This window comes from Mytilus californianus, unplaced genomic scaffold (genome assembly GCF_021869535.1).
Source record: "Mytilus californianus isolate M0D057914Y unplaced genomic scaffold, xbMytCali1.0.p SCAF_4, whole genome shotgun sequence".
Lineage (NCBI taxonomy): Eukaryota > Metazoa > Mollusca > Bivalvia > Mytilida > Mytilidae > Mytilus > Mytilus californianus.
This window is the reverse complement of record NW_026262690.1, coordinates 40232797-40247987: the sequence shown is the minus strand read 5'-3', so window position 1 is coordinate 40247987 and position 15191 is coordinate 40232797. Positions and strand designations below refer to the sequence as shown.

At 31.8% G+C, this 15191-nt stretch overlaps 1 protein-coding gene across 5 annotated transcripts in view; it reads left to right on the top strand.

Moving 5' to 3' along the window:
* The first annotated feature begins 298 nt into the window (after positions 1-298).
* LOC127738028 (glutamate-rich protein 6-like) overlaps positions 299-15191 on the top strand; it is a 38952-nt gene continuing 24059 nt past the window's right edge. For 2 of the 5 annotated variants that reach the window (XM_052249081.1, XM_052249077.1), the window contains exons 1-8: positions 299-340; positions 1159-1452; positions 3293-3431; positions 3881-4023; positions 4444-4488; positions 6913-6963; positions 10264-10361; positions 10980-11063. In XM_052249081.1, the coding sequence (XP_052105041.1) occupies positions 1209-1452; positions 3293-3431; positions 3881-4023; positions 4444-4488; positions 6913-6963; positions 10264-10361; positions 10980-11063 (804 nt within the window). In that variant the 5' untranslated portion in view covers positions 299-340; positions 1159-1208. Of the gene's footprint in view, positions 396-1158; positions 1453-3292; positions 3432-3880; positions 4024-4443; positions 4489-6912; positions 6964-10263; positions 10362-10979; positions 11064-15191 lie in introns of all 5 variants that reach the window. The other 3 variants (XM_052249078.1, XM_052249080.1, XM_052249082.1) reach the window with 3 other exon arrangements.

The window sequence follows — 15191 nt, the reverse complement described above, 5'->3', positions numbered from 1 at the left end:
CGGTCTTCATACACGCAAACAGCTCGTAATCTTTAAGGTTGTCTAAATGATCTGGGACCTAACAGAACAAGTCCCAGATGACTGTTCCGGAATAGAGCAAGCAAGTCAAACCAATAGAATGTCGTAAATTATTTTGTTTTGTAAAAAATGTGCATTTCTAATAATATAAAAGTGTCAAACTAGAGTGAAGAATATTAGTCTTTTAAAATTATGCTATATATATGAAAAATATTTCTTTATATTCATTTTACGACAATATAAGGAATATAGTTCACCAATCAAAACTGTTGTTTGATCACATGACCGTCGCTATTACCATCGATGTAAACTATAATGGAGGGTATGCAAAAATCTTCTTTCTAAAACGATTTTATTAAAATGACATTGCAACAGGGGTAAATTATTATTGATGATTTGAACGTAGGGTAACTACACACGCTACAAACACACATTCTTTATTTCAAAATAAACGTGCCGTTGGCATGTAATCAAAAAGCAAAATGTAAAAAAAATACCGTAGATAAATTATCTTACAATATACAGGTACACGTCATGATGAATTAACATGCAGAAAACCATATATACTTTAATAACATTTATGCAGGTGAACTCCCGTATGTTATTGGGCGTTGATTTTACATGCACTAGTCATCAAACTTTTCTGCAATCAGCAAATATTCTGTTGAAAATGGGTACTATGTTCCTTTTTGTGTAATCAGATACAAATTTGGGTGAAATTGTGTGCTACTTTATGATGGTTTACAAAAATCCCTTAAAAAGAGAAACCAGAATAAAGTTTTATTGACACCATGTTGTTCAAAGTGTTTATAGCATGATACATGTACATGTATTTAGACCCAAAACTGACCCTTCGACCATTTATGCACCCTGTGGTAGCACATTACACTTACAAGATTTCAGTGGAATGTTTTTTGAATATTTCACTTAGTTCTTCATTGTCAAACCATATTCATTGTTGCAAAAAGTTTGCATAATGAAATAAAACTTGTGTAAAACTTCACATCTTGGCATTATAGTGACGAGTTTGACTTAGCAGACGTTCAAAATATTTCAATTTGTAGGGGACATTATTTTAGTATATTAATCCTTTAATTTATCAAGGCATATTTAAATAACTTATTATGTATTTTCTTATAGATTTCAACTGAAATAATTTGACAGAAATTTGCAAATAAGTAGGTGGTAAAATGGATCCACCAGCAGAACCTGTAGTGACAGGAAATGCACCAAATTCTCGACCAAACAGTTCAAGGGCAGGCTCCAGGAATTCTGTAAAGTTTCCAACATCTAATCCATTGCCACCAATTGGTGCTAAAGGTGACCATCAACCCAAAGAAGAATCTGATTCAGAGACTGATTCAATCCTTAGTGATGATGAAATAGGAAAGGGAGATGATGACACAAGATCTACTAAATCAAATATTTCAAGAGGTAAGATAGTATAACTGCTAATAAATATTTTACTAATTAGAACAAAATAATTGTAATTGGAACCAATCAGATTCATTCTTTTATTTATTCAATGAAAAAACACAGTTACAGAGCACAATCAACACATCAACCAATCAGACAGTGACAATTCTTTTGACAGCCAATGAAACACAATGTACATTATGACTAGTCCAAATTAACTTGACAACATATGAAATAAAATTATTAAAAATAAGTCATGGATTAGGAAGGTTTGCAATGGTTTTGAAAGACAGAACTATTGGCATTCAACATCCCCCGTATGTTTACTTTTGTAAGTACAAAATGTATATGCAAAGAAACAATTTATGATTTTTTTCAACCAAATATAGAAGATGAATTGGTTAAGTTTTTTTAAAAGGTGTTTCCAAAATATTTTTTTAACAAAATAGCTAAAGCTTGAATAATGTTGATCAAATTGATAATTTATTAAAAGTAGTTTTAATTTCTTAATTGTGTCCTTTTTAATAGTGCTATTTCTCTTTTCGTTAGATATGTATAAGACATAGGTATACATTGAATACGTACTGTAATGTAGATGTAATTAAGTAATTTTTTAGTTACTAGTAAAATTGCTTAAAAGAGTACTATACAATGATGTCCCAACAGTCCCTTGTAATTTTAAGTCTGGAAATACTTCCAAGGAAAATGTCTTTAAAGTAATGCACAAATAAGTTGGAGTGTAAAATAAACTTTAAATTTTGAGGCACATCTGAAAAGTAAATTATAATGATATTCATTATTTAGCTAAATAAATAGAACATTTAATCTATAATATTCATAGAAATTGAAATATTCAGGTATTCTAGTCTTTTTTAAAGAGAGCACAAAGATATATTTAGTCCCCTACCGACGAAGTCGAAGGGGACTTTAGGTTTGCACTCCGTCTGTCTGTCCATCCGTCAGTCCGGCAAATCAGCTTTCCACACTTTTTTTCTTCGTTCTTGAAGATAATGATTTGATATTTTTTATATAGTTTTATCATGACAATTTATAGATCAAGTTCGAATTTTGTTCCAGTCTGATGATTTAGTCCAGAGTTATGGACCATAACTCTTGATCATATCTAATGTTAGAGTACTATCTTAAACCACATTTCTGTTCAAAGGGAGATAACTCATAAAATAATTCTACCTACATTTTAAGCAAAAAGTATTTGTCTTCCAAACTTCTGATTTATGTTTGTATAATTTAAAGTGACATGTTACTTTTCTACAGTAATTTTATTGTAATTAATTACATTTCTAAAAATAGGTAAATGAAATTGTAATTTAATTGAAGCTGTTTGCAATGTACTAATTGAAATGTAATTAATAACTTTTGAAAGTGATTGACCCCATGTCTGATATGGATGTATATTTGGATGCCCCAAATTGCTAAAAAGTATTTTTTGGATACCCTGAAATTTGTAAAGAAGTACATGTTTATACTATCGGTCTATGCCGTTCTAGAAGAGATGCAGAATTTTGTTTTATGAAACCAAAGGAAACAGCTGATTGTCATATTGATTTGAAATACACTTTTTAATACAACCCACCCACTTTAGAAGTGGTTGTATCTTATTAGTATATGTATGATTTTGAAAATTGGGATATGTACATGATGTAAGTAATTATTTGATAAAAAAGACCCAGGTTAAAAAACAATTATTTGTTTATGAGTATTCATATTGTTCATACATTTGTATAAACAAAAATGAACTAAGAAATTAACAAGAGAAGTTTATAACATGATTGAGATGTTGATTTAGAAACAAACATGGTAAATACATTTTTTGATAAAAAATTTATTTTTCCTTCAGTATCATCAGCATCTTTAGACAAACCTGGGACAGGAAGTGCAAGACCATCCATAGTTCGAGGTTTTAAACGTGAGATATCAGTTGACAGAGATTCAGATGATGAACGTTCCTCTAGAAGATCTGTAACATTCTCAGGAGAGTAAGTACATTAAATAGTACATTTGTAATGTACACTCTTTCAAATGATTTTGGGGGCCTCGGATGCCGAGTGGTCTTACATAGTCAAACTACTGTATCACTAGACTGTCAACACTGAAATAGCACAATAGTTTTGAAAGTGGCTTTAAACATTAAATATCAATCAATCAAATGATTTTTGTTACAGAATTACAATTGGTATCTATTGTTAATCTATTAAGTAAATGTTCCAATATATTACTAACATGATAATGGAAAAAGTTTAGTTGCATTATGGTAAGATTTCCTTGAATTGATATTGATCTTGTTATGAACAGTAAGTTGCAAATGTACAAATTTTTTTAAATAAAAAAAATGTATGATATATATGTCATATTCAGTTAGAGAGATTCATATCAGATAAGTAGATATTTGTTGTTCATGGTGATGAAAGCATTGACCTCTTTATAGCAAATCTATGGCAAGTAAACAGACAATGGAAAAAGTAACATATGATGGAAGAAAAATAACCTTTATTACTCTGAATACTCAAACAGACTGGGAATGGTATCAAGATCATGGTGAAGAAGCTAAAATTTTAACAGGCAGAACAAGTAAGTGATATGAGGCCAAAATGTGTCAATCTGGTAACGGGAGATAATTGTGTGTGGTGGGAAGAAAAGTCAAAGGAAACTATTATGATTTCATGATACATGTATTAAGGAAATGGGCAATCAAGTTTTTAATATGCTTTACACAATAAACGTCAACTATTTTAAATAACTCAGTTTTTGCAACAAATACTTATTCATGTTTTATTTGGAATTCTGTTGAGAGATTTATGTATTTCATGTTAAAAGTTATAGGTACCAGCAGATTTGTGTATGCAAGATTACATCAGTCAGAGTTCAATTTAGATTTTTTTCATTATTTAGTCCTCACTCTTTGGTGTTTCCTTTTTATTTTGATGTTAAAAATTCCTTGCTTGCATTGACAAGATTATTATCTTCAGTAATAAATTTTTTACATTACAGAAAAAATATCCTTGAGATCTTCAATGTCTAGTCGAGGCTCTAAAGGTTTCATCTGAATTATATGTGCCAAAACTTCGTTTTTTTTTAATAACTTTTAAGCTAGTTGTTTTGTGTGTTTTATTAAATAATGTTGATTTACTTATTTGCACTTTTAATTAGTAAATGTTTGTTTAATAACATTTTAGCTTATATTTTTATATTTCTGAACTATAAAACTTCATCATGTGACATTCATTGAAAAAGTGTATGCATTTGATTGCTTTTAAGAATGATAATAAGCTGAATGACAAAATTTGATAGACAGCATACACTTAAGAAAATGTGTGTTTGTATCATATTAAACATTATGATTTTGATTTTCATAGACATTCATATCCTCACAGGGTAAGAGACCAGCATGAATACATAAATGTTTCCACCAAAGAAGCAAAATATATATTACACTAATATGAAAATAATTGTTCAGTGTTGTGTTAATTTATATCGCAGTTAAGTAATAACATTATTACTTTTTGAATACAATTTTTGGCAGGCGGCCTGACGTCTATTTTAAAAAGGACCTGTGACCTTTAAAAATGATTGAAAAAACCAGCTATCAATGATATTCGTTGTATTCTGATAGAAATGTAACCAAAAAGACCAAGCAAAGTTCACATAAAGTTTATTTATGTTTGTGTGATAAAAATAGGGTATCAATTTTGAAAAAAGAAAGAAAACAAGGATCAAAATGTACAAATTTCAAAACCTATACAGTATTTCTTCAGTAACTGGAAAAGATTACTCTTTTGTGCTGAAGATATTATATATGAAATTACATTTGTACAAAATTTAATTTGGTTATTTAAATGCATGAGTTTTGTCAGTGCCTAACTGCATGAGTTATATTAATACATTAATTATTTAATATCTACAAAATGTAAAGCTAAATTTAAATGTATTGATCAAATTATTAGGAGATTGTAAAATAGAAATAACACAAATTTTTTTATCTCTTATAACATTTGCTCTCTTTGGAGTTATATACATGTATCATATTCAACTAAGAAAAATGACATCCTCTTCAGTTGAAGTTTTGTCAAAAATGCCAAAAGAGTAACTGGTCTGAAAAGATTTTTAGAAGACTTAATCAACTGGTGCATTACATTTGCATGTAAAAATCATTACATTTGCGTGCAGCATTTGATTACTTTTGCACATATTAAGTTTACAGGTAAACTAATGTAAATACAGGTAGATTGTACTTATCTATTTATTTATTTGAATATTTACAAATACCTCTTTTGTTAATCTAAGTCTCCAGATCACATAAGAGGAGGTGGAAGTGAGATTTTGAGCAAGATAAGTCCATTTTATATGCACCTGACACTAAGTCCTGGAAAAGTAGACAGATACAAATGTAGAAAGATAGCAACTTAAGAGTAAAAGTACTGATTTTACATGTCAGTACATGCTGAATATTAGAAGCCCACTGCTTTAAGAAATGAAATTCTATTAATGGCTCCATTCTGGGATTTTCATTATTGCTCAATCAGATAACCTGTTTTCTCTTTCTCCTGTGTACTACTGCTGGTGTATCAAGTCCTCTTACTTTGATACATGTAAATGTGGTGCTTGGAAATTTTAAAATAGTGTCATGACACACAAAAAATCATGGATGTGCTGAATAAAATTGTTCATTGTACATGTTGTAGTGAGCATGGAATGATTCCATGAATTGTGAATTATCTTTATTTTCACCTGTGTTACCTGTAAAGGTAATGTGCGCAAATGTAATCAAAAGTTTTGATTTAATCCCCAAATGCGCGCAAATGTAATGTGCCCTAATCAACAGAACAGTGTTAATTTTGAAGCCTTTTATAATGGCATTACTAGTTTACTTCATACATAAAGAACTTACATGTAAAATGTTTTTCCACCTAAAATATTTTTGATGGAAGACTGTTGCTCATATATAGATATGAATGAGAAGATCAGAAATGGAGGTTGTTCGGCAGTGTTTGTCTTTATCGTATCCCTAAAGAAAAGCTGTAGTAAAAATAGTAATCTTTACATATGAATTCAGACCTTAACAGCACTCAATCTGATTGAACTACAGTTCCTGTGTCCAGGCTTCAGTTACGAGGATCTGACAAAGCTTAGTTCTACTTTCTGTTTTAAAGACCTTACAGCATCCTCTGGTTTGTCCTAATAATAAAGACCTTCAGAAATTTGGAGGAAAAAATTTCATTGGCTGATTTAACAGAACAGAAAGTAGAATGGTGTTGTCAGATCCTTGTTAGCAAAGCTGTATTTTAATCTGATCGATCATCACTGCAATGATCTTTAAGACTTGATTTTGATTACCATCTGGTTCTAAGGGCAGGTAATTATACCAGAGTCCATGGCTATTTAATGTCTTTAATGAGATAATAGGTTAGCTTGTTTTATCACATTTAGATGGATGGTAGATGGTTGCACTTCTGGTTTCAGGTACACAGTCACAGCATGAAGATGGTCGGGATAGTCCTTGGTCTCCAACAGGTAATGTTGCACTGTAACAGTTTCTATTTTAAAAAACGGATTCACTGTGTAGTATATGATTAGAGTCAATATTGACGCAAAGGTGTTTTTTTCTTTTCTGGAATTTGATACATTAATATATGCATTTTTATGGAAACCTTTACCAGTATGCAAAATTTAAGAAAAAGGACAACTTTTCTTATACTATTGTTAATTTTCACTTCCTTTATGAAGTTGTTTCATTGAGTCTTTTTCATGAAGTTGATACATTTCAGTTGGGTCAATATGCAAACTACATATCAAGATAATTTTTTTACCTTGCAGTATTATAACAATGTTAAATAATTTCAGTTTAGTCATTTACCTTTTATTGTTTTGGTTTTACATTTTAACCTTAATAGTTACAGTGTTCTAGCTAGGATTTAGGGAAATGGATTTTAGATGAAGTTAGCAGAGTTACTAAGTCCGAATAGGGACATCATGTTTATAGATAACAAAATGAAATAATTAAAAAAATTAATGCATATTTTCTGGATTTATAAAATTAAGGGATATAAAATGCCTTTTCCCAGAGTCAAAATATTTTTTTTTTTGCAATGAAAAAATTTATCGTCCTTTAAAAAACAAAAATGCATATGCTGAAGGCAGTATTACAAGGTAAGAGGGGTGCACAGAAAGGGCAGAGGAGAGCTGGCCCTTCTTTTTAGCTCACTGGGCCCGAAGGGCCTAGTGAGCTTTTCTTATCACTGGCGTCCGTCATCTGTTTTAACAAAACTTGGCCACAATCATCATTGGGGTATCTAGTTTTAAAAATGGGTCTGATGACCTGGCCTGCCAAACAAGATGGCCGACATGGCTAAAAATAGAACATAGGGGTAAAATGCAAGTTTTGTCTATTATTTTGAAAACCAATATAAACAGAGAAAATCTGTCAAAGGCAGAAGTGTTCTGAATGTTGAGCTGTACCAATTGTTCATGTACATCAAAACTTTCAGGCGACTTCTTATAGGAGTTATTGACCTTAAAAGACAAATTTTACCATTTTTTTCATTTTTGCCTATTATCTTGAAAACTATAATAGATAGAGAGAAAATGAAGTAGCAAAAATTATCAGCAAGACAAGATCTACAATTAAGACCATAAGGAGGAAATTGTCTGATGACTCCTTATTAGAGTTATTGCCCTTTAATGACAATTTACCAATTTTTGGCATTTTGCCTTATATGATAAAAATTATAATAGATAGATAGACAATTTAAAGCAAAAAAATGATCAGCAAGGCAAGATCTTCTAACAAGTCAAATTTTGCCAATATAGTTAGAAGACTGTCACTCTTTGTAGGAGTGATTGTCCTTGAATGAGGATTTTTTTTATCTTGTTTTGTGTTCTAAGCAAAAACTAAAGAAGACAGAGAGAAACTAAACAGACTAAATGATCAGCAATACAAGATCAACAAAAATTTTTTTGTCATGAATTCTATTCCTGTCTACAGTGTTGTAAAGTGTCCTTTGTTGAATATGCAAATAGACAAAGATGAGCGACACAGGCTCTTTAAAGCCTCTAGTTTAAGTTAGCAAGGACACTGATTATACCATGACCATTTCTTTATTTTTACGCATTTTTGTACCTTGCCTTTCTTTAAAAGATTATGCATCCATTCATTTGTCTGTCCTGTACAATGTTGGAGAGTGTCCTTTGTTGAATATGCAAATAGACCAAGATGAGCGACACAGGCTCTTTAGAGCCTCCAGTTTAAGCTAGCAAGGACACTGATTATACCATGACCATTTCTTTATTTTTACGCATTTTTGTACCTTGCCTTTCGTTAATAGATTATACATCCATTCATTTGTCTGTCCTGATTCATGTTATATAATTTTTGGTTTAGGTAGTTTACCATAAAAATATGGTAAATATAAAAATAAGGAGATGTTATATAATTGCCAATGAGACAACTATCCACCAGAATTCAAATGAAGTGGATGGACTTGAAACTAAGTACACATTATGATGTGAATTTAAATAATATATTTTGTTTTAACCCAGATTTAAGTTTTTGGTTAAGGAATTTTCTCAGATACAAATCCCCAGCAAATTATATTTGGTGAGTGGAATGAGTAAAGTATTACTGTCTGTCTGGCAGGGTTCATCTGACCTTGACCTCATTTTTATGTTTTTTGGTTAACCTAAAGTTTTAGTCGTTATATGTCGGTTTCTCATATCCTTTAAGCATAAAGTCACCGCCTCAGTGTCTCGTGGTAGTGTGTTCACCTGGAGTGCAGGATGTTTTGGGTTCAAACCCCGACCAGGTCAAACCAAAGACTTTAAAATTGATATTTGCTGCTTCTCCACTAAGAACGTGGCATTAAGGAGTAAGAACAAAGACTGGTCGGCTCAGATTCAGAATATAGTGTGTCCGGGTAAGGTGACATGTCTGCCGACTGTTACCTTGTGAACTAGCACATTAAAAATCTGGCTCAGCGTGTCAGTCTAGTACAAAGCAGGGTAAATATTCGTATTACATTAACATGTTCTTGTCCTGAACATGCATATTAATTAGCCGCTGGACATTAAGCAGCTATCCATCATTATCATTTAGCATAAAGTCAACTATATTTGTTGTTTGTAATGATTGTAAGGTGTCCTTCTGTCACGGTTCATCTGACTGTAACCTGCTTTTCATTGATCCTTGATTATGTTAAGTTTATGTCATACCTAAAATAAAATCTCAACGACTTTCAGCATAAAATTCAATCATGATCAGTAAAAAAGCAAGACATATCAGCATATGCACTCATGTTATATGTATTATCTTATGATAGACAAAACCTTTAAAATATATAAAAAGATATTTTGACATGAATATAAGAAGATTTGGTTTAATTGCCAATGAGACAAATCTCCACCGTATACAAAACAAAATAGAAGTTAGCAACTATAGGTCACTGTAGGGTCTCCAACAATGAGCAAAACCCATACCTCATAGCAAGATATAAAACGCCCCATATGACAAATGTAAAACTATTCAAATGAGAAAACCTAGGACCTTTACTTAGAAAACAACAAATGAAAAACAAATATGAAACATGTATACAGCAACAAATGACAACCACTGTGTTTTACAAATGAACAAATAATACCCAAAATGACAAAAACACATTCCGATAGGACAAAAAATACCCATTAAGAAGATAAAAAAAAGGTTTTGGAATATCTTAAGGCAATTCAGAAAATAATGAAAATTTCAGAATATGAATTTTAATTGGCAATAGTTTAAACTTTTGTAATATGAATTTTACGTTTATAAGGTTTTAACTGTAGGTAAACCAGAAGAAGAGGATGTGATAAAACCTAGTCCACCACCCCCAGAAGATTATGGGATACCACAGTTAGATCTCAGTGATAGTGATTCAGACTCTGTAAGTTAAGATGTCATATGATTGTACTGTACATATTTACTTTAGTTTTTGAATTATGATATATCTGTGCATTTATTGTGACCATAAGTTCTGGTAATTGATCAGCAAGCAATTCATTATTATTTTAAGTCTATTACTAAAAGGAAATTTTAATTAGTACAAAAATGTACTGAAATAGTAACTTTGATGTTTGTTGACACACATCTGTCTCATTGACATTCAAAATGGTAAGGAGTTAGATAGAAAAATGGTTTCACAAAGGATTAAGATATAAAATTATTACTAGCCAATCAAATTGTAGAACTGGTCAGACAAGGATGACTGAAAACCTGTTCTACTAGTTTCTTCATATACAAACTTAAATTACTTTTAATTTTCTCATATGTTTGCTAAACAAATATACAGTAATATACATGTAGCACAATAATTTCTGAATTTACAGCAGTTTTGATTTGTAATATTCATTAGAAATGCTTAACCTTGAATTGAAAAACTATTAAATTCAAGCAGCTGAAAACATATTTAATAGGTATACATGGTATGGTATCATATTTTTTTTGTTGAGAATTTCATCAAAAATATGAATATCTAGTTATTTACTTATGACTTTTTCTAAAGAGTTCAGATGAGGACAGCTATAGGAGACATGAGGAGGAGGATTATAATTATATGCCAAGTATTGGGCCTCCTAATATTTTACAGGTAGTATATATTGGTGAAGGCGTGTGCAGATTTAGTGTTACTTTTGCTTACTAATTTGTGGTGGTAGAAGCTAATATGTGTGCTGAATTGTCATATTTCTCTTTACATTTTATGCCATTCAAAATAAATCTTCTGTTTTTAGGTCTGTTTTTGCTTAATGGTGCATAGTCGTTAAAACAATCGAAAATTTCTTGTTTACCACCAAAATAAAAAAATTGTATGACATATATATAGGAGATGTCCGTATATTTATAACTATCAAACAGTTAGTATGTCTTTGAAAAAATTATCTAGACTACAAAAGTTTCTGATACTGCAAAGAAGTGATCAAAAACAAGTTTTTATACTATATGTACATGTATTTTTTAATAATAAATTTGCTCATTTTGGATTTAAAATATTCTAAAAGAACAAACTTTGAGAAATCCTGAAAGAGCATTTGAATCAGAATATTTTGTTTGAATGGTTAAACATTGTTTTGTTTTGATAGTAAAATTGAGTAATATAGCCATATGAGCTGTTCCAGGTGAAAAGGTACTATGAATAATTAGGCATAATGTTGTCAGATCAATAATGAAAGTTTATCAAAGCTTTTCAGCCAAATAATTTTTTCTTTATGAAAAGTGATTTTTTCACTTCTTTAAATAGTATATTCTGTCACAATATGAAATAAGTTACATGTAAGTTTTAGATTATATACAGTCCAATGGTCAGTAGACAGTCATTGAATTATTGACATATGAGATTGCCTAGTCCTTGCTTTTATCTAGGTGAACAATAAAATCATTTCAAAATTAAGAAACATGTCCTAAACAATGATAAATGAAAACAAAAATATTTCTTTTTTTTTGTCATAAAAAGACACCTTCCAGGCTAACAGTGTAAAATGAAAACGGGTAATTTATCATTGGAGAAAGTTCAAATTTTTTCTACAGCCAATTGTAATTTAATGAGTGAGAATACACTAAAACTTACATCTCAATAGAATTAAAGAATCATTGAATGTCAATATATTCATAAGTCTGGTTTCAATAAATATGCTCACTTTATAAAATTGCTTTTGTTTGTTATTTTTGTGCCTTTTCCCATGGAATAGCTCATTTTGATTAATGCTTAATCTGTTTTGCAAAAAAGTTTGCATATTAAATTCACTAGCAGCATAAGAAGTTATATGATTGTCACATTTATATCCTAATATGAATTTTTTTGACAGCAGATATATAAATATAATTTGAATAGGAAATTCCAAAAATTTCTACAGAAATTAGGTAGCTAATTTCACCCTGTAAGTGTTAGTAAATAAGAAGGTGTATTGTCTTATTAAGTCTCCCAAACGAAGTTTGGGAAGACTTATTGTTTTTGCTCAGTTCTTATTATTATTATTATTCTTCTTCTTCTTCTTCTTCTTCTTCTTCTTCCGCCACTTTTAAATTTGAACTTGTCCGCACCCATTCTCCAAAACCGCTTGTCAGATTAACTTAGGGTTTCACAATATGTTAGACTAACATGTCTAGTGGTGCAATCAGGGTTTTGTTTGTGCAATGGGGTTTATAAAGGGGTACTTTGAGGGGCAAAAAGAAAAGAGGGTTTTACTATAGAACCCTATGGGATTTTATTTTTTTAAATTTTCAAATGATTATAAATTGAAAACCGTTTGTGATAGACACAATCTTTTTAATTGAAAATGTTCTAAATGATAAAGCCAATTAAATGAAATACAGGGTTAGTCCCCAGGGGTCATCCCGACCCCCTGCCATTTGAGAAAGTTCTTATATCTTGTAAATGGTCGCGATCCCCACCCCTAAACCATATATATTCTGGTTTGTCATGATAAAGCACATCAAATGTAATACAGGGTTAGTCCCCAGGGGTCACCCCCACCCCCTGCCATTTAAGAAAGTTCTAATATCTTCTTAGTGGTCAAGATTCCCACCCCTAAACCATATATATTCTTGTTTGTCATGCTAAGATGGTTTGAATGATATACAGGGTTAGTCCCCAGGGGTCATCCCGCTCCCCTGCCATTTGAGAAAGTTCTAATATCTTGTAAATGGTCGAGATCCCCACCCCTAAACCATATATATTCTGGTTTGTCATGATAAAGCACATCACATGAAATACAGGGTTAGTCCCCAGGGGTCACCCCCATCCCCTGCCATTTAAAAAGTTCTAATATCTTCTAAGTGGTCAAGATCCCCACCCCTAAACCATATATATTCTTGTTTGTCATGCTAAGATGGTTTGAATGATAAACAGGGTTAGTCCCCAGGGGTCATCCCGCTCCCCTGCCATTTGAGAAAGTTCTAATATCTTGTAAATGGTTGAGATCCCCACCCCTAAACCATATATATTCTGGTTTGTCATGATAAAGCACATCACATGAAATACAGGGTTAGTCCCCAGGGGTCACCCCCATCCCCTGCCATTTAAAAAGTTCTAATATCTTCTAAGTGGTCAAGATCCCCACCCCTAAACCATATATATTCTTGTTTGTCATGCTAAGATGGTTTGAATGATAAACAGGGTTAGTCCCCAGGGGTCATCCCGACCCCCTGCCATTTGAGAAAGTTCTAATATCTTGTAAATGGTTGAGATCCCCACCCCTAAACCATATATATTTCTATTTGTCATGTCTCGAACATTTGAATGATGTATACGGTCAGTCCCCAGGGATTCCCCCCACCCCCAATGTTCTAATATCTTGTAAATTGTTGAGATCCCCACCCCTAAACCATATATATTCCTGTTCGTCATGTAATGAACATTTGAATGACGTATAGGGCCAGTCCCCAGGGGTTCCTCCCCACCCCCAATGTTCTAGTATCTTGTAAATGGTCGAGATCCCCACCCCTAAACCATGTATATTCTCGTTTGTCATGCCAAGATGATTTGAATGATATACAAGGTTAGTCCCCAGGCATCACTAATGCATATAACTTTACTGGACCAAACCAATTTTCACTGGACGTTGCCCAATGTCAGGCGACCCTGGGAATTACGAATTATGGGAGCTTCGTTTGGGAGACTTCGTAACAGCATCCTGTTACAATCATTTCTTGTTTGACTTAACATTGCTAACTAGGTGTTATTTTTCTAGCATCCTCCCTATCAACACCTAACATTAAGTATCTCTTCTCATGGACCTTAATACCAGTTCTTCAGATGCTGTGGAATGCAATGAAATTTTGCCCAGCTTACCATGGTGTGCTTAATGGAATAGGATGTGTACATACCTTTTTTCTTAATTTTTGGATTATTTGTTTCAGACCTTAATCATCAAAAACTAAATAGAAAATTGTCAACATTTTTATTGTAAGCACCACTTCATGTTATGAAATGCAGTGAAATTTTGAATGCTTGCTTACCAGGATGAAGAGATATGCATTCTTTTTATTTGAATTACTATCTTAATATTTTCAACAGTTTTATATGCCCCATGGTATGCTTTTGAATGCAATGAAATATTTAGCATCAATTGGATATTTTATAAGACAATTTTTAGAACACCTTTTTAACTTAAGATAGCTTTTTTCAATTTTACAGGTTCCTGAGAGGTGCATTTGTACCTTTTGGGAAGTATGTCAATGCAAAATCCCCTATAATTTACAATAAAATGAAAACAAACATATCATATATGGATATAGTTACGATACTGTTGTCAGGTCATTAAAGATGGCATATTTTGGAATTAATATTGATTTACTCATAGGGTCTTTGCATCTGAAATAAACATTTATTTTAAAACCAGTTGTTGGCATGATATGGGTTATGTTCTTCTCATATATTTTATGATGGTATGATACTAAACCCCTAATGGGAGGGATTGTGCTTGATTTTCATATGATGAAGACATAATCTTTCAATCAGTTTAATTGAGGTCTGGAGCTGTAACTGCTAGTAGCCTAGTAGTCCTTTGTTAATTTATGTATCATTGTAATTGTCATTTTGCTTAGTTTCTTCTGTTGCCTATTCTGACATCGGACTCGGATTTCTTTTAAACTGAGTTTTACTGTGTGTATTGCTGTGTGTTTGTTTATTCTACATTGGCTAGAGGTATAGGGGGAGGGTTGAGATCTCACAAAACATGTTTAACCCCGCCGCATTTTTGCGCCTGTCCCGAGTCAGGAG